This window comes from Trichechus manatus, unplaced genomic scaffold (assembly GCF_000243295.1).
Source record: "Trichechus manatus latirostris isolate Lorelei unplaced genomic scaffold, TriManLat1.0 scaffold00024, whole genome shotgun sequence".
Taxonomy (NCBI): Eukaryota; Metazoa; Chordata; class Mammalia; order Sirenia; family Trichechidae; genus Trichechus; species Trichechus manatus.
In genome coordinates this window covers 4,357,491-4,384,702 of record NW_004443960.1, presented here as the reverse complement: position 1 = coordinate 4,384,702, position 27,212 = coordinate 4,357,491, and the positions used below count along the sequence as shown (strand labels likewise).

Sequence of the window (27,212 nt, the reverse complement as noted above, 5' to 3'; positions counted from 1 at the left end):
GGCAGGGAGCCGGCAGGGCCTCACCTCAGGGGAGCTGCTTTTCCGCAGAGCCAGGTCCCGGCCACTCAGCGGGGGAGGGGCGTCCGAGTCCTCTGAGAGCTTCTCTTCGTCCTCTTCGCGGATGGGGGACGATGGGGACCGCAGGGTACTAGGGACACAGACAGAGAGTGAGGGTGGGCGCGGAGGACAACTGGACAAGCAGCATCAAGCCCTCTGACGACAACACTGGGGCCAGCAGCTCCTGTGCCAAGGCTCCACCGCCGTGGCCTCGCACACACCTGCCAGGATCTACAGAGAAGACACTCACTGGGGAGGCGTGTGTATGGGCCCCGACGAGCTAGCCCGGATGTCCAGCAGTCAGGGGACGGTCAAACAGACCCACACTGACAAAAAGGCCCCGTCGATGTGTGTGCTGGCACAAGTCTAAAATTTTTTTTTTCCAAAATAAGAAAAGAAATCACCGACGGTATATCCTTGGGGTAAGAGGGTCGGGGTGAGGAGTGTCAGAGGAAGCCTCCTACCTCTTCCGTACCTTTGGATTGTTTGCTCTCGTGTGTGAATCACAGAGGGGCCTGGGTGTGTGTTACAGAATGTGTCTTCTTGACACTTTTCTATTTAAAAAACTAACACACGTGTGAGAAATGAGTTAAACCAGCCTCCTCTCTCCCCGTGCGTCTCCAAGGGAACCGTGACGGGTCCCTGGCCAACCACCAGGAACGTGGCCCTTGGGTTCTGTGTGTTTAAGATGGAGGAGTCTGTTACAACCGCCTGGAGCAATGGACTGTGCTGTGCTGGCCTGTCCACGTGCTCTGTGCAAGCATCAAGGTTGATGATGGGCCCCCGGCTCTGTGACGGGGCCCTGTGTGATGGTTGCCATGGCTGGCTGCAGAGAGGGATGTGCTTCTCGTAAAGTCCTCGGATCCTGAGACTCAGACAGCCTTCCCCAGGCGGAGACATTCCACGCGGTCCCCGCAGTGTGGCCTGGGTGGAACTCCTCTGCACTCCACCAGGCACCACTGCTTCTGTTCTGTGTGCTCGGCCATAATAAGCCGCCGTCCTTGTTAACTGCTGTCCAAGTCAGCCCTAGGCTCACAGTGACCCACACACAACAGAATGAAACGCTGCCTGCTCCTGAGCCATCCCTGGGACCAGTTACAGATCGGACTGTTGTGCTCCACAGCATTCTCACTGGCTGGAAGGAGATCACCAGGCCTTTGAGACTGGAAGCTCCGCCGAAACCTGTTCAGCATCATAGCAGCACGCAAGACTCCACTGAGACAGGTGGCAGCTGCGTGTGAGGTGCACTGGCCAGGAACTGAACAGGGGTCTCCTGCACGGAAGGCGAGAACTCTACCACTGAGCCTCTGGGGCCTCATCCTAGGAAACCTTAGCTGTGTGTATGAGCCGCCAGCGCATCTCATAAATCCTTCTGGTGAATCACTGAAGGGAACAAATATTTAAAGCCACACACAAGCCTGATTTAAACTTCATATACACTCCCCACTTCCCCTCCCTCCCTGGGCCCATGAAGAGCAGGGGTGTGGCTTCCCACACACCTTACCCAGGTGAGGGCCAGGCGGAGAAGACTCACCTGTCAGGAGACCTGTTCCGTGGCTTGCCCTCCTGATGGCTGCTGTCTGTGATCGGATTGATCCCAGCAAGCGGGCAGCTGGCCTGGGACAGGGCGTCTGAGCCCCCCGAGTAGGTGATCTCCTCATAGAGGGGCGCTGAGGGGATGGCAGGGGAGACGGCCCGCAGGCCATTGAGTGCCTCGAGCAGGGAGATGGGCTCGTAGCCTGGTGGGACGCTGTCAGGACTCTGTGGGGACAAGGGTGGGTGAGGAGGGCTGGCTGGTCAGGCTCCCTGCCCGGGGACCCAGAGCCCCAGACACTGGGCTCCCAGCCCCAGGCACGGTCTGCTCCCCAAACCCTCTGTTCCGGAAATCTGTCTGCGCCACCTTCTGGGGACGTAAATCCCCCACTCCTGAGCTGCTCTGTAAGGACTCCCCGGCCTGGGGCCCCTGAGCCGGTAGCGGTGGGCCCCGAACTTGGATAAAAGGCACAAGCTCCAGCCGGCCGAGGTGGGAAGCCAGCCAGCCCCTGCCCCATCCTGAGAGGAGGACACAGGTGGGACCGGGTTGCTCCTGGCACTCCCAACCACAAGTCGTGGGGAAGGGAGGCACTCATGCTGATGGCACCCAGGTGCCCACATGCCCCACATCGGTGCCCAGGATAGAGGGCAAGATGGGCATTGGGCTGGAGCCACCCTATCTCGCCTTGGCCGGCCCCTCCCTGGCTCGTTCCTGCCTTGCAGGGAGGGGACAGTGAGAGAGGGGTTAGTGACAGCGAGGGGGACCAGGAGCAGGTGAAGAGCAAAGCCATGCCAAGGAGAGGCCAGTAGGGGTGCTGGGTCCCAGGCCAGGGCGAGCCTGGCCCCCGGGGCTGCACCAGCACAGGCGTCCAGCCTGGCTCCCAAGTCACTTCGTGGGCCAGGGCGGCATCTGTAGGGGTGACGGCCACTCCAGGAGGGTCCAGTGGACACCTCTGGTTAAGAAGCACTGTTTTCACCCATTGCTTCGTTGGGAGCGGATCGTATCAACAAGGCTGAGCGAAGGAGGAGGGAAGACCCAGCACTGGGGAAGGTGTCGGGCGCAGCGCCCACCTCCACGCTCTCTAGACAGGGCAGAGGCACCATGTTTCCAGAGCCTCCTCCACGATGCTCTGGCCGCCTGACCAGGAGGCGGCAGAGCAGCCAAGGACCCGGCACAGGGGCCAGCACTTCCTGCCTCAGCCAGCCACTCCCCGCCACAAGTCGGCTGGGCTTCCTGCGTTATCAGGCCTTCATCTAGCCCGTCAATTGAAAGGTGAATAATTACTCTGGACCCCCTCGCCCCTCCAGAAAGGGAAAAAATATAAATACAGGCTGAGTCAGGCCTGCCTGGGCCAGTGGGGTGTGGGCAGGTGAGCCCCTGGGAGGCCCCAGGCTTCCTGGCCCCTGGGCCTGCTCCCTGAGATGCAGGGAAAACCAAAGTCGTCGGGCAGAGCGCGGGAGTGCACACAGCATGCGTGAGGCGTCGTTTGCAAAAACAGCAGCAACTTTAGTTCCACCGTCGACATTCATTCCACTGCCAGCAAGAAAAAAAAGGGAAACGAGGCCATTCGAGGGGACCAGAGGCGGAAGCAAAGCCGGCGGGAAGGGGCGGCGCCGAGGCCGGCGGGACAGCGCTGCCTTTTGGCTACAGACCTTGAGCGAGCTTTGCTTGTTCCACAAAACTCCCTTCCGGGGCGGGGGCGCCAGGACTGGGGAGAGCGGATTTGACAGGTTAAATGAACCGAACACGTTAGCGTGGGGCGAACATGACTTCCCGTCCTTAGTCGTTTGTAAAAATGAGGGCACGGGGCAAAAAACGGAGCCGTAGGGACCAAGAGCACTTACTGTTTCCCTTTTGGGTTTCTTGCTGGCCAGTGAGGCAGGGTGCGACTTTGATTTTTTAAAGGGGCACTGTCGAGATAAAAATCACACGTTTTACAACGACTGCCACGCCACTTGGCATGAGCGCGGCGGACGGGGCCCCCGACGCAGGCACACTCAGACCGCACAGACCTCGTCAAACGCAGGTTCTGACGCAGGTCAGGTGAGGCCAGGGCTGTGTTGCTAACTAGCTCCCAGGGAGCCCAACACCCACCACCCACGGTCTGAGCCAGAAGTGGGTGGAAGACAGGCTGGGTGCCCGAAAAGACACTGAGGCCACCAGTCAAGGTGCCTCTGCAACAACGGGCATCACGACTGGGCTCAGCTTGACCTCATAAACCTATCACAGCACCCAACTCCCCAAGACAGCTGGGGGAGACGTCAGCCCCAAAGCGGCCCCACACACGATGATGTCCCTGGACTCACTGAGCTCTTCATGGTGCTCTGTGAAATTGCCCTCTGGCAGAACTCGAAGGCTGGGACTGGGCCCTGGGCTGCGGGGAGGGTCTCCTCACTCACTCTCAGGACAGGCGGGAACGAGCACCTGGCTGCCGGCCCCAGAGCTCAGGAGGAAACGGACGTTCGACCACCAGGGCAGAGACCGGGAGGGGACCGCCAGCACTGCAGCCACCCTTGTAACTCCCACGTCTCCTCCTTCATGGGCCAATCCCACCCAGGTGGCGTTCCCGTGCTGCCGGAGAGCACACGTGTGCAGGCCAGAGCCCACGTGACACGGGTGAAGGGCCTGCTTTTAGGAGCTGATGGCCCTCGCGCCCACCGCTCCTGGGGAAGCCGGGGGTGGGCCTGGGGGCGTGGGCCCCCCACCCCGAGGGCCACTGCACCTTGGCTCCAGCTGCGAGCCTACAACTGCAGGTATTGAGAGAAGTCAGGCATCCAGGCCTGAAGGGAATATGGGGATTTCAACGTGGCCCCGATCCAGAGGCACACGGGGTGAACATGCCTCATCCGCTGACAGTGGTGTCTCCAGCTCCTGAGCCTGAGCAAAGGATTCTGGGGAGGGGCTGGGGAGCAGTCACAGTCCTAGGGTTCACCTACCCAGAGGATTGGGAGCACCTTAATCCCTTGGTCCAAACCACCCCATCTGAGCACCGGGAAGATGGATGGACAGACTTACCCACTGACCAGGCACAACACCAGTGGGGACAGACCCAGGGCCACTCTGCCCTTGGCACTGTCCTCCAGAAGCTCCTCGCTCACTCCCCAGCCCACACCCCGTCTGCCAACCCACCCATCTCTCCCCCCGCAGCCGGCCCCATCTGTCTCTGTGTCTGTCTGTCTCGGTATCTCTCACTCAGATTCTGTCTCTGTCTTGCTCTGCTGCTGTATCTCTGTCTCTCTCCATCTCCTCTCCTTGTCCGTCTTGTCTGTCCACCTCTCAGTCTCTCCCTTTCTACTCTCATCTCTGTGTCTCTGTATGTCTCTGTGTATCTCTGTGAGTGTCTCTCTCCGTGTCTCTCTGCATCTCTGCCCATCTCTCTCTTTAGGTTCTGGAACCCAGATTTTAACTCCCCGGTTTGCCTGACGCAAGGTGTACAGTCAAGGTGTCTGTGGACCAAGTCTGGGGGACATTTTCTGAGCACCCTGTGGTCCGCCACGGCTCGGGGGGTGGGCAGGGTGTGCGTGAGAGAGAAGTGTCCCAGCTGCCCACTGGAGGAGAGCTTGTCACGGGGAAAACGGCATTTCTCAGTCATGAACCAACGAGCCCCCAGCATGTTTGGCGTGGGGAGGGACGCTGGGCAACACAGGGCTGACATCCACTCCTTCTTGTGACAGGGGGATCATCAGCCACCGCAGCCTCCTGGTGGCAGGACCACCATGTGCATAGGTGGGCCCGTCTAAGGCCCCTCAGCCACCCCTGGGGGACACACCTGCCCACTGGACATGAGGACAAAGTGGCCTGACAGGTGCTGTCTGGTGCTGCCCCGAAGGCCAGGCCAGGGCCGGCCTCCTTCCTGGCCACACTCCACTGCTTACCCCATGCCCGGCCCCGTGGGACCCCTCCAGAGCTCTCCCCGCCCCCACCAGCACACAGGCAGGAGGAAGGGCACTTACAGAGTGCTCATCATGATCCACGCTCTGGGCCAGGACAGGGCTGAAGGAGACGGGGGACAGAGCCCCTGGCTTCTTCCGCACAGCCCGGATCTGTAGAAGGGCCCGGAAAGCTGTGGCAAAAGGGAGGGGCTCATGTCAAGTATGTGGCAACCGTTCCAGCCCTGCTGAGGCCCTCCAGGTTCTGGGGATGCCAACCACCCAACCTACCCCTTCCCACCCTGCAGCAAAGTTCCTGGGACAGGCCATCTTTCCAAATCAGAGGCAAACAAAGTCTTAACGAGATGGCCCAGCACAGGGACACAGCCACTCCGGTGCTGGCCAGGGAAGGCCTGGGGGGAGCTCCTTAGGAGAGGCAGCAAGGTGCACACATGACCCCACGTTTATCCAAAACCACAGAACGCGAACAAATCTGTCCTGGCAGAAGGACAGCCAGAATGCTCCTTCAAAGAGAGCACACTTTGGACATGTTATCAGGAGGGACCAGTCTCCGGAGAAGGACCTCATGCTTGGTAGAGCAGAATGTCAGTGAAAAAGAGGAAGACCCTCAACAAGATGGACCGACACAGCGGCTGCAACAACGGGCTCAAACAGAGCAACGACTGTGAGGATGGTGCAGTCCTGCACGAGAAGGGTGACTGTGACCATGAGGTGACCGTCTGCTCCCCAGGCACAGAAACCCTTCACCACACACACCCTGGCCTGAGTCCCTGATCCTCCACTTCCTGACACCTTGCCCCTTGCCTGTCTCCTTGCACCCGAGTAGAATACAGGGGAGCTAACCGAGGAACTCAGCCAGCCCCCACACTATCCTGCTCTCCGCTCAAAGTCCATCCAGCTCTGGGGTGCCCCGCCTGCTGTCCTCCAGGGCCCGGCACACACCCACCTGCAGCCTCCCCTTCCAGCCCTGCCTGTCCCGCCTCAGCTGGGCCTTCCTCCTGAGCTCTGGAAGCCCCTAGATGACACTGCCTCAGACTCCACATCCACACGCTCAGCCTGCCCGGAGCCCCTGAAGAACCACCACCGTGCACACGTGCACGTTCACACGGGCATACACAAGCTTACACGCGTAACATCCATTCACAAGCATATGCACACACACAAACACGTGTACACACACGCATAAGCATATGCATACACACAGGCACACACACAAAGGCACCCTTCCCACAGCCCATCTGCTGTCATTGGGAAGGGGAGGGACAACACGTGACAAGCTGGTGCCGTTGCTGCCAGTCCGTGGGGTCAAGAGCATGGGTTCTGGGGCTGACCCCAGTTCAAAACCTGCCCCTGCTGAACTACGCGACCTCGGGCAAGTGCCTTTCTGAGCCCCCGAACAGTGCTGGGGCAGGCTCGACAGCTCGGGGAAGACTGTTGGGCACTTCCCCGTCCCTGTACAGGTCCACACCCGGCTCAGAAGCTCGCGTGAAGCATCATCAGTATTTTCAACAAGCTCCCTGGTGATGGGGACCCTCCCCCGAGGCTTCAGAACAGCAGAAGGCATTCCTTTGTTTTTAAAGCAATCATTTACCTACTCATGCTTGTTTCCAAGATGAAACAAGTGTCCTGCAGCTGCCGCAGGCAGCCCCCCAGCACTGCCCGCGACAGGTGCAGAGCCTACTCGGAGGGCTCAGGAGGCAACAGGCCCAGGGCCACAAGGGCACCAGCCTGATTCTCATTTGACCCAGTGGATTTTCTACCTTGAGAATGTTTGACCCCCTGTATTTGAAGACAATTACTGTATTCAGAGTTCTGCCCAACTTGATGACTTCACTGAGACAATTTCTGGAGGATTCCATAAAGCAAACGGAATTCTCAGATCAATTCTATACCAGCAGGTTTTTCTGCTTTCATGTTTACAATAATTCTTGTCAAAATAAATTAATTTCTGCAGAACAGAATTTCAAATTCTCATAGAATCTAGACTTTCTGGAAGCCATGGAAGCTGGATGAACCACTGAAACTACTGCCCCGAGATAATATTTAAACCTTAAACCAAAAATATCCCCTAAGGTCTTCTTTAAACCAGACAACAGTTTAGCCTAACTGTAAAGAATACCTTGAGCATTATGCTCTTTTAAGAACTAGCTATATGGGATCAAACTGACACCAGCAATCCAAGAGATTAAACAGGAACCTTGGGGGGCAGTGAGTTAATGGGGCGGGGGGGTGGGATTCAGAAACGGAGGGTGAGAATGGTTGTACAACTTGAAGAACGTAATCAATGTCACTGAATTGTACATGTAGAAATTGCTGAATTGGTGTATGCTCTGCTGTGTATATTATCAACGACAAAAATAAATGCAAAAGTACATATATAAATAAATTCAATTCCATGTAAACTTTAAAACAAAAACTTGATTCACTGATCAATTTTTGTCCCGCCTGAATTTCATGGATGACGTCTGTCCCCAAAGCATTCTCTTGTGGCCATTATTTCTAACAAGTCCGCCGTTCCTGGACTCAGATTCTGAGATCTGAATCGCAGCACGTGCTACTGGAACGGCTATCAGTTTTCTGCTGTTAATTACTATGTGTCAGTTCATCATGAACTGAATTTTTTAGCCAATAAACAAACTGCAGCCCCCCAGGACTGCCCTCTGGTCCAGCACAGCTCTGGTGTGGCAAGACCTACTCTCCTTCTAGAAGCTGCCACCTGCCCGCACCGCCCCCAAGCAGAGGCGGGGCTGAGGGGCCCGCCTGCATCCCACCCCCACGAGCGGAGGCGTGGTTTTGAGGGGCCCGCCCGCATCCCAGTGAGCGGAGGCGTGGTTTTGAGGGGCCCGCCCACATCCCACCCCCACGAGCGGAGGCGTGGTTTTGAGGGACCCGCGGAGGCACTCACGCAGCCGGCAGATGGGACAATTGTTGGCCTGGTAGCGCAGGGTGTCGGCACAGGAGTTGCAAAGGCAGAGGTGGCGGCAGGGCAGGATGAGCGTGTCTCGCAGGTCCGACAGGCACACTACGCACTCGTTGCTGTTGTCGCTGTTCTCGTCATCTGCGGGCTGCAGGGACAAGGGCCTGTGGGTCGGCATCCCGAGGGCCAGAGGCCGGGGAGCCAGGGCAGGTGGGGGGCAAAGAGGCTGGAGCCAAGGAGGGGCCCCACACTGTCCCAGCAGGTCCTGTCTGTCCTCCGTGTGGGCTCCGGTGAAGAGGTCGCTGCCGCCTGGGGGCAACGCACAGGCTACCCTCACCCGACAAGGGTGCAGACAGCTCCCCACACAGGTAGGAGGGAAACGCAGCACAGCGCTGGGTGGAAAGCACGGGACCTGGGGTGCGACCAGTCCAGGGACCGTATCCCAGCCTGCCGCTCACTTCCTGTGTGATGTGGGGTGACCCACTGCCTCTCTCACCTCCATCTCCCCCTCTAGAATGGCGTGGCGTGCTGCACACTTGGCTGTCACACACAATGTGCTTACTTAGGCACCTGCGCTGTCACTCCACTCCTGTCACTGTTAACCATCGCCTCCTGGAGGATTCAAAGCCATGGCCTCATACGCGCCTGAGAAGTCTTCAGGAAAGAAACGCACTGCACTGCTTTAACCCAGTATCACCCAGACTAACGGGACCAGGAACGCTTTTTTAATTTTATTGTTGTATTTTAAGTGAAAGTTTGCAATTCAAGTTAGTCCCTCATATAAAAGATTATACACACAATTCTACCTGACAAAAAAAAAGACCAGATTTACTGGCCTGACAGACTGGAGAAACCATGAGTATGGCCCCCGGACACCCTTTTAGCTCAGAGGTGAAGTCACTCCCGAAGTTCACCATTCAGCCGGGGACTGGACAGCCTCATAAAACAAAACAGGACTAATGAGGCAAAGCAGCCCAGGGACAATGACTAGAAGGCAGGAGGGGACAGAAAAGCTGGTGACAGGGAACCCCAGGATGAGAAGGGACAGTGTTGACATGTCATGGGGTTGTTAACCATTGTCATAGGGCAGTATGTGTACTAACTGCTTAATCAAACTATTTGTTCTGCAAACCTTCATCTAATGTACCAAAAAAAAAAAAAGAATTATCTACATGAGATCAAATTGACAACAGCAACTCAAAAGGTTTGATGGGAAGCCTAGGGGCCAGTGAGTTGAAGATAATGGTGATGGAATAATTTGGAAAAAGATAGTGAGAACAGCAGCACAACTGGAAGAATGTAATCGATGTCACTGAATTGTACATGTAGAAACTTTTGAAATGGTGTAAGTTTGGCTATGTATATTTTCACCAAAAAAAAAAAAAAAAAAAAAAAGGTCCTCCAAGGTCAAGAAGGAGAGTGTTGATATGTCGTGAAGTTGTTAACCAATGTCATAAAACGATATGTGTACTGTTCAATGAGAAACTTATTTGTTCTGTAAACCTTCCTCTAAAGTACAATAAAAAAAATTTATACACACATTGTTATGTGACACTAGTTGCTTTCCCTATACTATGACAGCACACTCCTCCTTTCCACCTGATTTCTGCTTCCATTCAACCAGCTCCTGTCCCTTTCTGCCTTCTCAACTCGCGTCTGGACAGAAGCTGCCCATTTAGTCTCATGTATCTACTTCAGCTAGGAAGCACACTCTTCACGAGTATCATTTTATGTCCCATAGTCCAGTCTAAGCTTTGTCTGAAGAGTTGGCCTTAGGAATGGTTTTAGTTCTGGGTTGACAGAGAGTCCAGGGGCCATGCTTTCTGGGGTTCCTCCAGTCTCAGTCAGACCATTAAGTCTGGTCTTTTTACTAGAATTAGATTTCCGCATCCCACTTTTCTCCTGCTCCATCAGGGACTCTCTGTTGTGTTCCCCGTCAGGGCAGTCATTGGTGGTAGCCAGGCACCATCTAGTTCTTCTGGTCTCAGGATGATGCAGTCTCTGGTTTACGTGGCCCTTTCTGTCTCTTGGGCTAATACTTTCCTTGTGACTTTGGGGTTCTTCATTTTCCTTTATTCCAGGTGGGCTGGGACCAATTGATGCATCTTAGATGGCCACTTGCTAGCTTTTAAGACCCCAGACACCACTCACCAAAGTAGGATAGAGAACATTTTCTTAATAGACTTTGTTATGCCAATTGACCTAGATGTCCCCTGAAAGCATGGGACCAGGAACACTTTTAAGTGGTCCAGTAACATCCTAGGGCCCCAGGGCCCCTCAGACTCTGGTTTGGCCAATGCAAGCTTGAATTTTGACCAACTCAAGTGCAACAGGCTGTGACTTAAGACAAGGTTCCAGAGATGTTCAGCCAAGAGCAACACTCGATGGACACCAGGCTCAAATTCAGCTCATGCCTGCTACATGGCAGGGAGGGGAATCTTTGCTCCTCCCCAACACACACATACACGCACCTGATCAAGAAAACAAAGGCCTCTCTCTATTCTTCAGAACCAAAGACAAAATGTGGAAAAGCTGTGGCACTAAAGAACACATCTTCACCTTCATCAGAGGGTACCCACTGATTTTGTTCAAAATATCAACCAAGTTTTAACACGTCTGAAATTTTTTCGTTAGGTAATGGCAGCTCTAAAATAGGAGTCAAGAATTCTGGCCCTCCATTTGTTTTTGTAAATAAAGTTTTATCAGTACACAGTCACATCAATTAAGTTACATATTGTCCGTAGCTGCTTTTGTGTTACACTGACAGTATGAAGCAGATGTGACATAGACTGTATGGCCTGCAAAGCTAAAAATATTTACTATCTGGCCCTTTACAGAAAGTCTGCCAACCCCTGTTCTAGAACATCTGAAGTGAGCAGGGATACTTTATCTGAGGCTAACTCCTAAAGGGCTAAGGCCTGGCCAAACTAGTTCTAGCTGGTTCCAGCTGTCCTGAGTAAAGCTGGGATGTGAGGCTTCCGAAGAGATTTTATGAAACAGGTGGCAGTTTTATACATGCCAGTGTGCCTTCAAAGACAATTTAAAAAGGCAGACAGCTGTCAACTTCTCTCTCTGCTACTCCCTCCTGGCCCTACTAGGCCAGGACTTGAACTTAATTCGGTCACAACTTATTTTCTCAACCACCACTGCTTCTACAACATCTAGAATTTGCATCACTCCACTAGAGAGAGAAGGAGTGTGTGTAGGGTACTAGCCTGGGCAGCCAGTAGGGGACAGCGTTGGCTCAACCGTGGACTGTGAGCAAAGACCTCAAAGGAGGCTCAGCCCAGAGCAGATGGAGCCCTCCTGCGTTTCTCCCTGCCCCTAAGACAGACATAACAAGCCAGTGAATTTGTTTAAAAAAAGGGCAAAATATTCTATAATCCGTTACCTTAAAAAAAGTCAAGACTCGAAAGGTTAGGTGAGTTTATGTTCATTGTAGAGGAATAATTTGGAAATCTGCTGAGAATGGCTGCACACCTCGAAAATACAATCAATATCACTAAATTGTACGTGCAGAAATCATTGAATTGGTGTATGTTCTGCTGTGTATATTTTCAAGAAAAAAAAAATTATTTTAAAAAAAAATTAAGAAGGAAAAGGGCGGAGACTAGGAGCAGCCCAGGCCCCCTGGGTGATGGCAGGGCGGGGAGGCTGACCTCCATCAGCCCAGGCCCCCTGGGTGAAGGCAGGGCAGGGAGGCCGCCCTCCATCAGCCCAGGGCCCTGGTCAGATCATACAGAACGAGTCGGCTCCCGTGAAAGCGGGACTGGGCTGTGGGGACAGCTTCCAGGACATACCTTTGTCTCCCGGGTGTTCTTGTTCTCGATGCCGTAAATCTCCTGCAGCAGGTAGCTGACCCGGTCCACCTGGAGGGCAGACAGGCATGCTGGGTACTCCCTCGGGCTCTGCTCCCACCTGGCAAAGCCCCACCCCAGGAAGCCGGCCCAGTGCCAAGTGAGGCTGCAGAGATACCTGCTACCTGCCCAGCCCAGCCAGCATCATGGGACGTGGGGCTGGGGCCCCAGGAGGTCTGCCCACCACAGACAGCCTGAGCCAAGCTCCGCGGGGGCCTGGCACCCAAACCCTATGTCCACCTCACTGCCCCCATTCCCTGGAGACAAACTGCTCTCCCCCATCCACCACCAGTCCCTCAGAGTGAACAGAGTTGAGGCCGGAAGCTGAAACCTCTCAGGCACCGGACAGTAGCCTGAGCCGCTACTACTTTATAGACGCTCCTTCCACAAAACGTGAAAACGTCTCTCGTCTCAAAGACACGGAACCCACTTTCTACAAACGGTGTCACCCTGCCCTTTACTCCCAGACCATTTTCAAAATGGTGTGAGCGCCTGGAGCTCCCACTCCCTGAAAGCCGCTCCCCAGGGGCCCAGAGACCACGAGCACCTTGTGGGGAGCCGTGTGCTGCCACGCACCTCCCCAGAGAGGCGGCTCTGAGGGTCTGCGCCTCGGGCCCTCTGCTGGGCCCGCTGGGGCTCTCTCTACTCACCTTTAGAAAACTAACAAACACCTCTCCGGGGCTGTGTTCTGAAACACGGAGGCTCACCTAAGCAGCCACACACGAGGAAAACCACAAACCACGGCCCTGAGACACACACCCCAGGCGCACCCACGTCCAGCCAGTCTCAAAATCTAGCTCAGCTCCAGTTAGGGAACCCCCATCCTAGATTCCCAGTCCCTGAGACACACACCCCAGGCACGCCCACATTCAATCAGTCTCAAAATCTAGCTCAGCTCCGTTTAGGGAACCCCCATCCTAGATTCCCAGTCCTTCTGTGGGGACCTCCTCACGTGTAGGACCACAGAATTACCAGCCCCAAAGAAACGTGGGCATCTGGGCCACGTGGCTGGTGTACAGCTCCCAGTTGTTCCAGAATATTCCATCTTTCCTCTCCAGTGGTGATGAAGTCAATCCAAGTGTTAACCCAAGACGGAGGATTTTTCAGCAAATTGTGAGGATAAGGAGGGTACGGTTTTCCATATCCGTTTCCCTCGTTCCTTCATCCACTCCTTCAGCAAGTACTGACTGAAGGCTTACTAGGTTCCAAGGAGCCCTGGTGGTGCAGTGAAGCACTCAGCTGCCAACTGAAAGGTTGCTGTTCGAACCCATCAGCCGCTCTGTTGGAGAAAAGATCTGGCCATCTGCTCCCGTAAAGATTATAGCCTAGAAAACCCTATGGAGCAAGTTCTTCTGTCACATGGGGTCTCTATGAGCTGGAATCAACTCAACAGCAACAGAACGGGATGTTGTGCTGCTTTTAGTTGTTGATTCAACAGTGAGGTCTGGCTGTGGGCCTGGGGCTGGGCCTGGAAGGTGAGGGCAGGAGCGAGGAGACCCCTGTGGATGTCAGGAGGAACTGTGACGTATGGGGAGAAGAAGGGCCAGGATGGAGGCGCTGGGAGTGTAGGATTGTATTTACATGTTGTAGAAAGCGTTTAAGGGAGCCTGGTGGCACAACGGTTTGGGTTGGCTGTTTTAACCCCCCAGCCGCTATACTGGAGAAAGATGTGGCAGTCTGCTTCCCTAAAGGTTACAGCCTTGGAAACCCTACGGGGCAGTTCTACCCTATACTACAGGATTGCTATGACTTGGTATCGACTTGACGTCAATGAGTTGGTTTTTTTTTTTTTTTTGGCACTATGTTCCAGGCACCAGGATGGGGTTCAAACCTAGACCAGGCACAGGCCTGTTGCAGCCGTGGCTGGTACACGGCGGGCATGCAGTACACACGCGCTCACTCAGGGGCCCCGTCCCAGGTGCTCCAGCCCACGGCCCAGCCTGGAGACAGGCAAGTTCACAGGTACCGTGTAGCTGGCGGCAGCAGCCAGGGTGGCCCAGGCAGAACAATGCACGCAAGCTGCTGGACTCTGAGTGTGTGTGTGCACATGTCTTTTAAAGCAAAAAGGCTTACAAGAGCGAGTGGGGTCAACTTACAATTTGCTTTTGCTTTAAAGGTTTCACAGAGAAGCTGCCATCCATGTGCTGCCAGGAGAAGAAACAAGAGGTTAAGTCGTAGAGCTGGTACATCTCAGCTCTACTAGCTGCACAGACACACACAGACCCACGCACGCACACGGCAGACAGACACAGACACACACATGCACACAGACACAGACACATGTACGCACACGGCAGACACAGACAAACGCATACACATGGAAGACAGACACAGACACGCACACAGACACACAAACACAACGCACACATATGCGTACAGCAGACAGACACAGACACGTATAGCAGACAGACACACACATACGCATACAGCACACACATACAGATACACAAAGACAAGACGTACAGACACAGAAACGTAGACACAGTCACAAATACACACACACACATACACCCAGACATGTACACACACAGCAGACACAGACACACACAGACATGTAAACACAGCAGACACGTACACACACAGCAGACGCAGACACGTACGCACACGGCAGACAGACACAGACATGCACGCACACAGCAGACACACAGACACACACACACACGTATATGTACAGCAGACACGAAGACATACACACGTACACATATAGCAGATAGACACATGGACGCATGCAGCACACACACACAGAGACGAGACATAGACAGAAACAGTCACAAATACACAGACACGCATACACACACGTACACAGACACACATACACACGTATGCATACAGCAAAGACACATACACGCAGACACATATATGCGTATAGCAGACACACATGTACCCATACAGCACACACATACACAGACACACACAGACAAGATGCATAGATACAGAAAGCTATAAACACAGACACAGGCACACATACACATGGACACACAAACGCATACATACATACAGACACGTACACACACACACATACGGGAGACACAGACACAGACACGTACACATACAGCAGAGACACATACACAGACAAGACACACAGACAAGACACACAGGCACACAGACACATACGATGACACACATACATACACAGCAGACACACGCACACATACACCACACACACACACACACTTTCTCATCTCTAACATAAACGTGTCCCACAAAACAGGGTGGCCTGGGGCTTCCAGGTCTGGGTAGAAATAAGGGACAACACACTAAAGCCAGCTGAAAGGCCTTTCCTTGGTCAGTCCACGCCCACGGCTGGACACAGGAGGGGCCACGTGAAGACCACAGGGCCAGACCAGGGTTTCTGAGAACATGGTCCCACACCTGGGTCACAGCTACCTGGGCGCCCTGTGAAGACACAGACTCCTGGGCCCGACCCGTGAAACCCACATGGGGTGACTCACAGGCACACTGCAGTGTAAGAGCACTCAGCCAAGGTCTGAGGGAGCACAAGACCCTCCCCCACATCAAGTAAGAGCCCCTAGGTGCAACTCAAGACGAACCCATCCGGCTCTCCACGGTGTAGCTTAGCGGGGGAGAAAGCACACGCAGGGAAAAGCTCAAGCTCTAAAAACCAAAAGAGCAAATTAGCGGAGAGCAAGCGGCGCTGGGCGGCACCCAGGGAGATGCGCTGCTTGGAGATGGACAGGGTCAATCGAGGTACGCGACCTGAGATCTGGGGCGGCACCAGCAGCCCTCCTGGGCCAGCCGAGCCAAGCGGTGCTGGACAGGCTGGCAGGGCCGGAAGGAAACTGCCAGTGGGTTCGACTCGGCCAGTCAAGCAGCCCCTCCCTGGGCTCTAAGCTAGGGGCACAGGACAGAACGTCAGCCAGAGGACATCAGGGGCCAACAGTGACCATCTCCCTGGACAAGACCGGCTCGGTGGGTGCGGTCCATACGGGGCACCTTGCCTCACCCAGAGGACAGATAGGCCAGAGAGGCCGCGGACCAGCTGCGCTGACTCCCCTGGGGCGCTCTGGAAAGGCCTGGTCACAGGAAGGAGCCTCACACACGGGGATGGGGAACCAAGAGTCAGCGGGAAAAACCCAGAACATTCTGAGCCCCAGGCCCATCCCGCCGGCCAGTGAGGGACCTTGCTGCCTGCCTGGAAAACAGAGAGGGGCCACGGGCTGGCACTTGAAACACTTCACAGCTGCCAAGTGCTGACGGATGTCAGACCATGGGGGCAGGGGTGTCGGCCGTGGCATTAGGGAATGTGCCCCACTGCCCTCTGGTGAGGTCCTCAGTGAGCAGAGACCCTGTCCCAATACAGCTTTGACACTCGATGGCTGCGGGGATGGACACCCACTAAGTGGTCTGTGTGGCCCCCCAGGAACCAGAAGTCACCAACGGGTCTGACCATCCGTAGAATACGTGACTCCCTTATGATTCCCTGGGGTGCTGATGGGCCTCATTACCAAAGCCGCCATGCACAGACACACACAACCCCGCCCCACATATATACATACATATACCACAGAAACACACATATATATACCACACACACACACCCGCATATATATACATATACACCCCACACAAACATATATACCACACACAGACACACACACTCATACACATACACACACCCCACACACACCCCTACACATCACATACAGAAACATAGACACGCAAGAGTTCTAAAGGGCCGGCCTCAGTCTAGAACACTCTCCCAGCCTCCTGGGAAGCACCATCCTCCCCTTGGCCTGGAACTCTGGGGAATCATCCCCTTGGCCTGGAACTCCGGGGAATCATCCCCCTGCCCTGGCCACTGGCACTAGGCCCACTTCTCCAAGCCTGGCCCCCACGTTCACGTAGGCCGCCCCCTACGAGGGGCAGGTGGGCAAGACGGCACTCACCTTTTCAAAGGCAGCCAAGAGCACGTGGGCGTGGCCAGTCACCTCCACAACTGCGGGGAGGGAGGGAAAGGAGAGTCGTCAGAGCTGGCTGCCCCCAGCTCTGCAGGTGCCAGTACGTTCTCCCTCACCCGGACCTCGCCCCCCTCAACCGAGCAGGCTGTGGTTTCACACCCTCGAGGGCCTAGTAAGAGAGTCTTGAGTCTGTTCCTGGGCCTGACTTCGTGGCCCATGGGCTCCCTGCTATGGCCACCTGCTGTCCCACTCACACACGGAGGGACGTTTCGGCACGAAGCACACAGGCCAGCTCTGGCCCTTCCCGCTACCTGTCCTCATCACGTGACTGGGGTGCTTCACAGGTACGTGTGAGCCCAGGAAGCAGAGGCGGCTCTCTGAGGCCGTGACTGCAGTGACAGAGCCAGCTCACCCACACAGGTGTGCGTGGGGAGGCGGGTGATGGAGACACCAGCCCGTCCATCAGCTGCAGTCCCGCGATGAGAAGGAGCAGTGAGGGGCTCCAGCCAGGGAGGGGAGGAAGGTGCTGAACACCTGGGCAGCAGCCCCGGTGAAGAAGAGCTGAAGTTTCTGGTGCCTGCAGCCACGGGGCCCAAACCTGCCCCTTGAGCGGAGCCCACAGCTCCCATCCACTCTGGCCAGGTGCAGGGCCCGAGGGGGTCTTCCTGCAGGTCCAGAGCTTAGAAGGAAGCACTCCCGGGGAGACGGGAGAGGCAGGAGAAGCCAACGCTGCTCACCGTCCCCTTCGTCCACCACGGCCTGGACGACCACCGGAAACACGCCCCGGTCCAGGTCAAAGTTCAGCTGAGGGAGGAAGGAAGCAAGGATGGTCAGGACCACGGCAGCCGGATCGCAGAGTCAGGGTCAGAGTGGGATGCGAGGACAAGCAGGTGAGGGAGAGAGGCACCTGGCTTGGACCCCTCAGCAGAAACCCTCCCTTCCACTACCCTCCGGGGCTTACATCCCTTCCGGCTCCTGATGCTCTAAAGGCGTTTCCTCCCCATGGCCACAAGGCCCCGTGCGGCCCGCCATGCACTCCAACTTCATCCCAACCCGCTCACCCCTGCTGCCAGACCAGGCCACGTCCATTCCTCAAATATGCCTGCGCCCTCTTTCCGGAAGGAGCCCCAGTGTTAAGCACTCAGCCGTCAACCAAAAGGTCGGTGGTTTGAACCCACCTACTGCTCCACAGGAGAAAGATGTGGCAGTCTGCTTTCATAAAGATTACAGCCTCGGAAACCCCATGGGGCAGTTCTACTCTGTCCTACAGGGCGCTACAAGTGAGAATCAACTCCACCACACCTAACAACCACCTCCTGCCTGCCAGGACCTCTCGCTCCCCCGCGCACCCTGCTGGCCACTCCCACTCTGGGTCTCAGGACCGCCATCCCTGGGCCCCGCAGGGCGGGAGTCCCACTACACACTCTCAGCTCCCACTGTCGGCTCTGTACGACCATCGGAACGAGGAAAGGAACCTTGTAAATAATCCACCCCGACTCCTCGCGAGACCCTGCCTGTCTCCCCACCCTCACCGCTTGCCCAGAGAAAGCCCACAGATGCTTGTGTTTTTTAATTTCTGGAGTAAAAAAACACTGATTTCTCAATAAAAGTTTACTAGAAGAACGGATCATGGTTGCACAACTGCACAAACACACTAACAAGCACTGACTTGAGCAGTTTAAAGGGGTGAATTGTGTGGTATGTGAGGTGGACCTCCATAAAGCTGGATAAAAACAAAGACAATGAGCTCTGGTGGAGCGACGGTCAAGCGCTCGCTGCTAACTGAAAAGTCGGCGGCCGGAACTCACCCAGCAGCTCCGCGGCAGAATGACCTGGCTGGCGTTCTGCTTCCATAAAAGATTTACAGCCTAGAAAACCCGATGGGGCAGTTCTACTCTGTCCTACAGGGTTGCTGAGTTGGAATCGACTCGATGGCACCCAAGAACAAAACAGAACAAAGAAAGGGTGGCTGAAACACCAAAGAGAAAGGACGCGGGGACCCCAGTGACCCCAGCAGGCCAGGCGCAGAGCACTGCCTCCGCCTCGGGGTCTGGAACAGCGGTGGGGAGAGGGGAGAGGCCCCAGGGCCCGTCTGCAGTACCCGCCCTTCAGAAAACGTCACAGTGGTGCCATTCCTGGGCTGACGCACCAGAATCCTGGCTCCGCAGCTAAGCAGTCCCCTGGGAACGGACACGTTTAGAAACAGCAAGGCCCACCCAGATCTGAAAAGGCACTTTCAGCAAGCCCAGGTTTGGATGAGCTTGAAGTAGGGGAAGCCCAGGGCCCCCCGTCCCCCGTTGGTCCCTCCAGGAAGTGGGCAGTGGAAGCGAGCTCTGGACACAGGGACTTCCTGCATGTCCCCACCCGGGGACCCAGGTGACTTCCATTTCAAGCCACTCTGCCTCTCTGAGCCTCCACTTCCTGCTTTGTAAAATGCGGTGATTACTGCATCGACCTCATGGGTTCCAGAGACATGATGCCATCAAGTCCTTCCACCTGACCCAGCACAGATGTGCCACTTGGGGTGGCTACTGCTGTTGTTATTACCATTATTCAGGGGACAGAAAGAATGATTCTTCCTATGATCTGTCAACACCGGGAATTCCTACCAAAAATAAAAACAAGGAGAGGGGACAAAACAGACAACAAAGGACAAGCAGAGAGAAGGGCCCAGAGACGTACGCGTGCAAACAACGCCCAACTGGGGGCCCAGACTGGCACACGTGGACACACAAGCCAGACAGACACACAGATACACAGACATGTGCTCACACACATTCATAGGCACACATACACACACGCTAGCACAGACGTGCTCACACACATCCACATGCACACTCACAGACACATCCACACGCTCACACACACAAATACACGCAGATACATGCTCACACGCATTCACACGCACACTCGCACAATCACACATACACGCCCTCACACACACACACATATCCACAGACACGCTCACACACATCCACATGCACACTCACACGATCGTACAGAGATGCACACAGACACATGCTCACAATCCAGACACACACACATGCTCGCACACACAGACATGCTCACACGCATCCACATACATACTTACACAATCACACATACACGCTCACATTCACATGCACACTCACAATCATACACACACAGACGCACGCACAAATAACACACATGCTCTCACACAGTCAGACACACTCCTTATATAGACACACACACACGTTCAGGCATATACACACTCATACATACAAATACACAGACACATGCTCACACACATTTACACGCACTCACACAATCCCACATACACACGCAACAGACACGCTTACATTCACATGCACACACAGACACACAGAGACACAAGCACACAGACACATGCTGTCACACAGACACACTTATATAGACACTCATATACACACACACACACACATACGCTCACACACCCATTCACATGCATACACACACACACAAATGGACACATGCTCACACACACGTTCATACGCTAACACACACGGAGACACATTCACACATACTCACAATACACACATACACACACACAGACACACAGGAAAGACCACAGCCCAGATCCCCACCCTCACCCACCTGTCGGCGCCTGGGCCGCCCTTGTTTTCGTGGAAGGCACCAGAAGCCCTGCCGAGCGCCAGTCCACAGTGCTGGTGCCCCCCGCACACCGGGGGCTTCGCTGGCTTCATCTGGAAGCCAAGCACCCACTCTTAAATCTCCCTCCACACCAAAGGCCCTAGGAAAGCACCGTCAGCTGCACCATAGACCTGTGAACACAAGTGCCAACCCAGCCTTCAATCCACACCCGCTCAGACTGGGGTCAGCTCATGGGCTGGGCCACAGAGCCCCCAGGCCCGGGACCGACACACGCGAGGAGAGAGGCGGCTGTCAGGCGGCAGACACCACACCCAGGGGCCACAGGAGGCGGGGGTGGGGGGCTGCACCGTCATCTTAGCGGGGATGCCGGGACTGGTCGGGAGAGCAGCCGGGAGGTGGCAGGCCCTGGACAGAGGTGCTGAGGGCAGGCCGAGACTCAGGGCTGTGGGTTCGAGCCTGGGTCCCGTCCTTTCACTGTGAACAAGCCAAGACATGAGCCTGTTTTTCCTCTTCCAAACGCAAAGCTCTAAGCACAGTGCCCAGGAGAGCACTCTGACACCAGCGACGAGAAGCCCCAAGTCTGTGGGCAATGGGAGCTGAGAAACACTCCTGTGTGGGGCTATCAAGTCTCGGCCTCCTCTGGGCCGGGGCTGTAGGTGTGGGGGAAAGAAGCGGTGGCTGACCGCCGAAGGGAGAGGTCAGAGGGCTGTGCTGGGTTGCGGGGGCCCTCCATGGAAAGGTCCACATACACCCAGAAACTACACACCCTGGTAAGGGGCCAACATGTCCACATGCCCACGGGTCAGGGCCCGGCCAGCGCTCGAGCTCGTGCGTCCCAGGGAAGGGCTGTACTTCAGATGCCTGGGTCTGTGACAGGGCGAGCCACCTCATCTCCCTCGCTCCCGCACCTGCAGGTGGGTGCCCTGAATCCCCTGCCCCACCCGCTTCTCCTCCTGGGTTTCCTCTACACTCTCCGGGACAAGGGTCCCTTTGTATGCCTGGTCCTTCCCTCCACACCTCAGTCACGTGCATGGGTGTGATCTGGCCACCGACCCTCCCGGTCACCAGTGCTTGTGACAAGGGCATTGGGTGTGGGCTCAGACACCGTCCCTCACGAGCCCCATAACTGAGCCCAGGAGAGGGCCCACTGGGGCCTCACTCCCGCGACAGAGGAGGTGGGAAAGCAGAGGTGTGGGGGAAGGGCCTGGCACCCGCTCCCCCGTGTCAGCTTGGCTGCTGGAACATGGGCCTGGTGCCGACTCCTTGGAGCTGGTAATTTTATTTAGAGATTTTTTCCTCATTTGCCCTCTAACCTGAACGCTGTCTCGGCACCAGCTTGCAGCTCCGTTTTGCAGTTGGAATTTTAAATAGCTACGGTCTGGGAGGTGTGTGCATAATCTCACCAGCAGGGGGCGATGGTTCTCCCTTCTCACCTCCTCTCTGGGGCTGGCACTTGGCACCCTCGGAGGGAGGGACTGCTCCTATCTCCACTTTGCGGACGGGGAACCAAGGCTCAGTGAGGCAGCAGAAAGTGACAGGATCAGCCGCCAGGCCCTGCAGGCTGGTGGAGTGACTCCAACCCGGCCAGAGCGGGCACCCAGCCTCAGATGGACTGGCCGACACCATCCCTTCACTGGTCTGCAGGGAGGGCGCACCGAGCGGCAGGGACACCCGCCCTGATGCCATTGCTTGGGCCCTGCAGGTAGAAACCCCGAGCCATCCAGCTCTTTCAGAATCTAGGCCAATGAATTCCTTTTTTCCTTTCCTTAAGCCAGACTGAGTTGTGTTTCTGTCACTTAAAACTGAAGAAGTCCTGCCCCAGCTACTGCCCCTGCTGCCTCCTGCTAACATTCACCTTGGTGGGCACCGCAGGATGTAGGACAGAACCCAGTGACCACTGCACCGTAACTCCTTCGCAGTCTTCAGTTAACCCTTACTGGGAACCCCCTCTGTAGCCCTGGTGGCTCAGGGGTTAACAGCTCAGCTGCTAAACGAAAGGTCAGCAGTTTGAATCCACCAGCCACTCCTTGGAAACCCTACGGGGCAGTTCTACTCTGTCCTATAGGGATGATATGAGTCGGAATTGACTTGACGGCAATGGGTTTGGTTTTGGTTCTTAGGAAACCCCTCTGTGCTGGCCCAGTGCAGGGCCCAGGGGACAAAGAGACCCCATTGTGGCCCCACCTGCCCTGTGGAACCAGGCCCGGGAGGCTGTGCCACTGGGGGTCACGACACCCTATCCCGGCTGCATCGCATGGACGGTGAGGCCTGCACCCAGGGAAGGTGGGGCCACCAGGGAGCTGCTCCGTTTCCCAGGAGCTCCTACTGCCAGAGCCGGGCACAGAGCGCCACCCATGAGCCACGCACAGAGCCAGGCCGCAGCACCACCCATGAGCCATGTACAGAGCCGGGCACACAGCGCCACCCATGAGCCATGTACAGAGCCGGGCACACAGCACCACCCACGAGCCACACACAGAGCCGGGCACACAGCGCCACCCATGAGCCATGTACAGAGCCGGGCACACAGTGCCACCCACGAGCCACACACAGAGCCGGGCACACAGTGCCACCCATGAGCCACACACAGAGCCAGGCACACAGCACCACCCACGAGCCACACACAGAGCCGGGCACACAGCACCACCCATGAGCCACACACAGAGCCAGGCCACAGCACCACCCATGAGCCATGTACAGAGTCGGGCACACAGCGCCACCCACGAGCCACACACAGAGCCGGGCACACAGCACCACCAACGAGCCACACACAGAGCCAGGCCACAGCGCTACCCAGGAGCCACACACACAGTGGGTGTGGGAACCACAAAGGGATGGCAGGAGAGGGCAGAGAGCCTCTGCCCACTAGTGAGCCGGAGAGACTTCTGTTTCATTCTTAGTACAAAGATGAAGAGGCTTTCTGAGGAAAGGTGGACATCCAGTCCAGAGAAAGGGGCTGATGGGCGAGCATCACGCTCAAGGCCTCCCCCAGGGCCCTGGAGGGTGCCCATCATGAAACTTCTTTCTGCCTCACACCCTGGGAGCCTGGGGGTCTCCCCACCACACAGGTCACGTGCATGCTGGGAAGTAGGAACAAGGCAAAGGGCGAAGGAGGAGCAGGCGTGGCTGTGACTGAAATGAACGTTTTAAGTCCATGAGGAAAGTTAGCGAAGACACCAGCCAACCCACAGAGGACTTTGGAGGAGATCAGTAAGTCCTGACACTGAAAGACGTCCCCAGTATAATTCAGCAACAAAATGCAAATAAAAAGCACGTTACACCTAAGAGAAGTGAAAACATCCATGCGCACAAATGTTCAACAGGAGTCACTCCTATGGGGTAGAGGGTTTCCTTCTGGGGTGAAGAAAACGTTCTGGAATTAGTGTTGATGGCTGCACAACTCTGGATATACTAAAATCACTCAACTGGACACTTACTTTAAAAGCGTGCCTGTGTGGTATGTGAACTATATCTCAATAAAGCTGCTTAAAAAAAGAACCAGTTGCGGAGTAACGCTGGGACAGTATGACTGCACTGCGGTAAAAACAAGCCCATGCAGACGGCCCGGGATACTCCTCCCCGACGGGCCTCGGGAGAGGGCGGCTGTGCTTCACAAACACTCCACGCAACTTACCTATTTTACGAGCATAGGTCACTGCTGTGACCACAAAAAAGGCAAATCTGAAAAATGGCTATGACAAGGAGGGTGGCAGCCTGGTGACCGCCTGGTGACCGCCTGGCGAGAGGTTCAGGTGCTTCCAGCAGGTGTTCAAGAACAGAACCTGCCGGGAGAAAGCCACTCCTGCTAATAACGTTAAGGCGGGGCTCTCGGCCGGGGGCTACTTGGCGATGTCTGGAGACAGCTGTGGCTGCCATAACTGAGAACGGGATGCCACTGGCATCTGGTAGGTGGAGGCCAGGGATGCTGGTCAATATCCTGCAGTGCACAGGACACCCCAACAAGGGATTATCTGACCCCAGAAGTCACAAGTGTGGTGGCTGAGAACCTTGGGTTGGAGGGGAAATTCGACTTTGGGGCTGCGTGTCTGTAACCCTGCCAACGTGCCCTCAACGCCTTCAGCAGCGAAGACACATAATGACGTGACTGTTCTGTTCTCCATGAAGCTTAATCGACGGAGTCTTCTATTTATGGCGACGTCAGCAGTTTCCCCATCTACAGTAATGACTGATAAAGCCCCCATTTTAAAGTACATATAAGAAACACTGAGTGATTTAAAGGGGGTGCCCTACATGGCGCCGGGACCAGTTCACAAGCTAGATGTGTCCTAGGACCAGTGAATCCCTGGGAGTCTAGAACCCGAGCTGTCGGCCTGCCTCAGCACACTGCCAGGGACCAGCCAAAACGCCGAGGGACCAGACAACCATGGAGGTCGCTAAGCAAGTGCAGCCTCAGCCCAGACTCACCCTGCCGCTTGCCTGCCCAGCCCGTTTCTGGCTGCCCTTGCCTTCCTCCATTCCACAGCACCTGCCCCACCCCCTTCCAAAGGGGGAAGAGGAAACCCAAGCTAGTGACATGCCGTGCTGGGTCTGAGCTGGGACCTACGCAGTACAGGGACAGAACCTTCTGGTGGGGCTGGGCGGGGGCAGGAGGGGTCCACGGCGCCTGCACTGGGTCAGGGGCTGGCTGTGCAGCTCTCCCTGTGACCCTGATGGCCACATGCGTCTTTCAGAAGGCCTGCTCTCTCACCTCAGTCATTCAGGTGGCTTCTGCTGCTTGCCATCAGAGAACCCTGACTGGCAAGCACAAACACCACAGCGTGGCCTTCGCCTTCTCTGCAATTCCAGAAACTCCTCGGCCAATTCCTACACCACAACACACCCTATGGTCTCCACTCCTTCCACTTCACCTAATTTTTAATAACATAATACATGAATACTTTCTATTAAAGGAGACCTGGTGGCACAACGGTTAAGCACTTGGCTGCTAACCGAAAGGTTGGTGGCTTGAACCCATCCAGCGGCTCCACAGGAGAAAGACCTGGTGATCTGCTCCCATAAAGATTACAGCCTAGAAAATCCTATGGGGCCGTTCTACTCTGTCCCATGGGGTCACTATGAGTCGGAACAGACTCGACAGCACCTAACGATAAGAACCTTCCATTAAAAACCTAATAATTGAACTAACTGAAAGAAGTCAGACACACAAGGCCACACAGTGCCTGACTTTATTTCTGTGAAACATATGCAGAAAAGCCAAACTCAGAGACAGGAACAGATGAGTGGTTGCTGAGGGGTAGGAACAGGGATTCACTGAAAATGGGCAGGAGGGATCCTACTGAGAAGATAGGAATGTTCTACAACTGGATGTGGATTGTGGTGATGGCTGTACAACTCATAAATTTACTAAAAATCATTGAATTGTACATTTAAAATAGGGGAGTCTTATGATACACAAATTATACCTCAAGAAATGGAATGTGTGGCTAATTGCCTCTGTGAACAGTTGCCTCCTTTGCCGTGAGACTAGAAGAACTGGATGATGCCCAGCCACCATTACTGACCATTTTGATCAAACATTCTATTCTGATCAAAAGGGGGGAAATGCAGAACAGAACTTCAAATTTTAAAGGAATCTAGATTTTCTGGAGCCATGGAGGTTGGATGAACCCGAAACTACTGCCCTGAGATAATCTTTAAATCTTAAACCAAAAATATCCCCTGAAGTCTTTTTAAGACCAAACAACACTTTAGCTTAATTAGTAAAGAATGTCTGCCTTGAGCATTGTGCTCTTTTAAGAACTATCTATCTGGGATCAAAGATCATACTTACTCATCTCTGTACCCAGCAGGGCTCTCTGCATCACGTCAGTATATACAGACCTCTCTCATTTGCTTTAAGGCTGCATGGCACCCCATAATGTAAAATGAACTATGGATCCCATAATATATATGCTAAAAAAAAAAAATTGCTGTTGAACTGATTCTAACTCATGGCGACCCCATGTGTGTCAGAGCAGAACTGTGTTCCATAGGGTTTTCAATGTTTAATTTTTCTGGAAGTAGATCACCAGGCTTTCTTCCAAGGTACCTCTAGATAAGCTTGAACCGTCAACCTTTCAGTTAGCAGTCGAGTGGGTTAATTGTCGGCACCACCCAGTGGCTCCTACATACACATACGTGGTGCCCATAATATAAATATGCAATCCCCTCGGACGGGCATTTAGATTATTTCCAACTTCTTCAATTGTAAACAAAGCTGCAATGAACACCTTTCCCTTACGTGTGAAATAAAGCCCCGACTGTGAAACTGACACCCCACGTTCACAGGTCCTGCCAAGCACAGCCCTGTGGCCCCAACAACAGCAAGGGAGCGGCTTCCTCACACAGTACCAAGCCCGGCGCTGTTGCTGCGTGGTCTGGCCTCTGCTTATGCCTCCAGCCAATGCTCAGGCCAGCCGCGCCCCG

At 55.0% G+C, this 27,212-nt stretch overlaps 1 protein-coding gene across 1 annotated transcript in view; it reads right to left on the bottom strand.

Annotated features, from left to right (window-relative positions):
* The window catches only part of MGRN1 (mahogunin ring finger 1), a 65,509-nt gene that overhangs the window by 7,278 nt on the left and 31,019 nt on the right, over positions 1–27,212 (bottom strand). The window contains exons 6-14 of the mRNA XM_012554638.2: positions 17,912–17,978; positions 17,163–17,212; positions 14,352–14,399; positions 12,199–12,267; positions 8,387–8,546; positions 5,545–5,654; positions 3,436–3,501; positions 1,592–1,818; positions 25–148 (exon numbers count right to left, since the gene is read on the bottom strand). Of these exons, the coding sequence (XP_012410092.1) occupies positions 25–148; positions 1,592–1,818; positions 3,436–3,501; positions 5,545–5,654; positions 8,387–8,546; positions 12,199–12,267; positions 14,352–14,399; positions 17,163–17,212; positions 17,912–17,978 (921 nt within the window). The remainder of the gene's footprint in view (positions 1–24; positions 149–1,591; positions 1,819–3,435; positions 3,502–5,544; positions 5,655–8,386; positions 8,547–12,198; positions 12,268–14,351; positions 14,400–17,162; positions 17,213–17,911; positions 17,979–27,212) is intronic.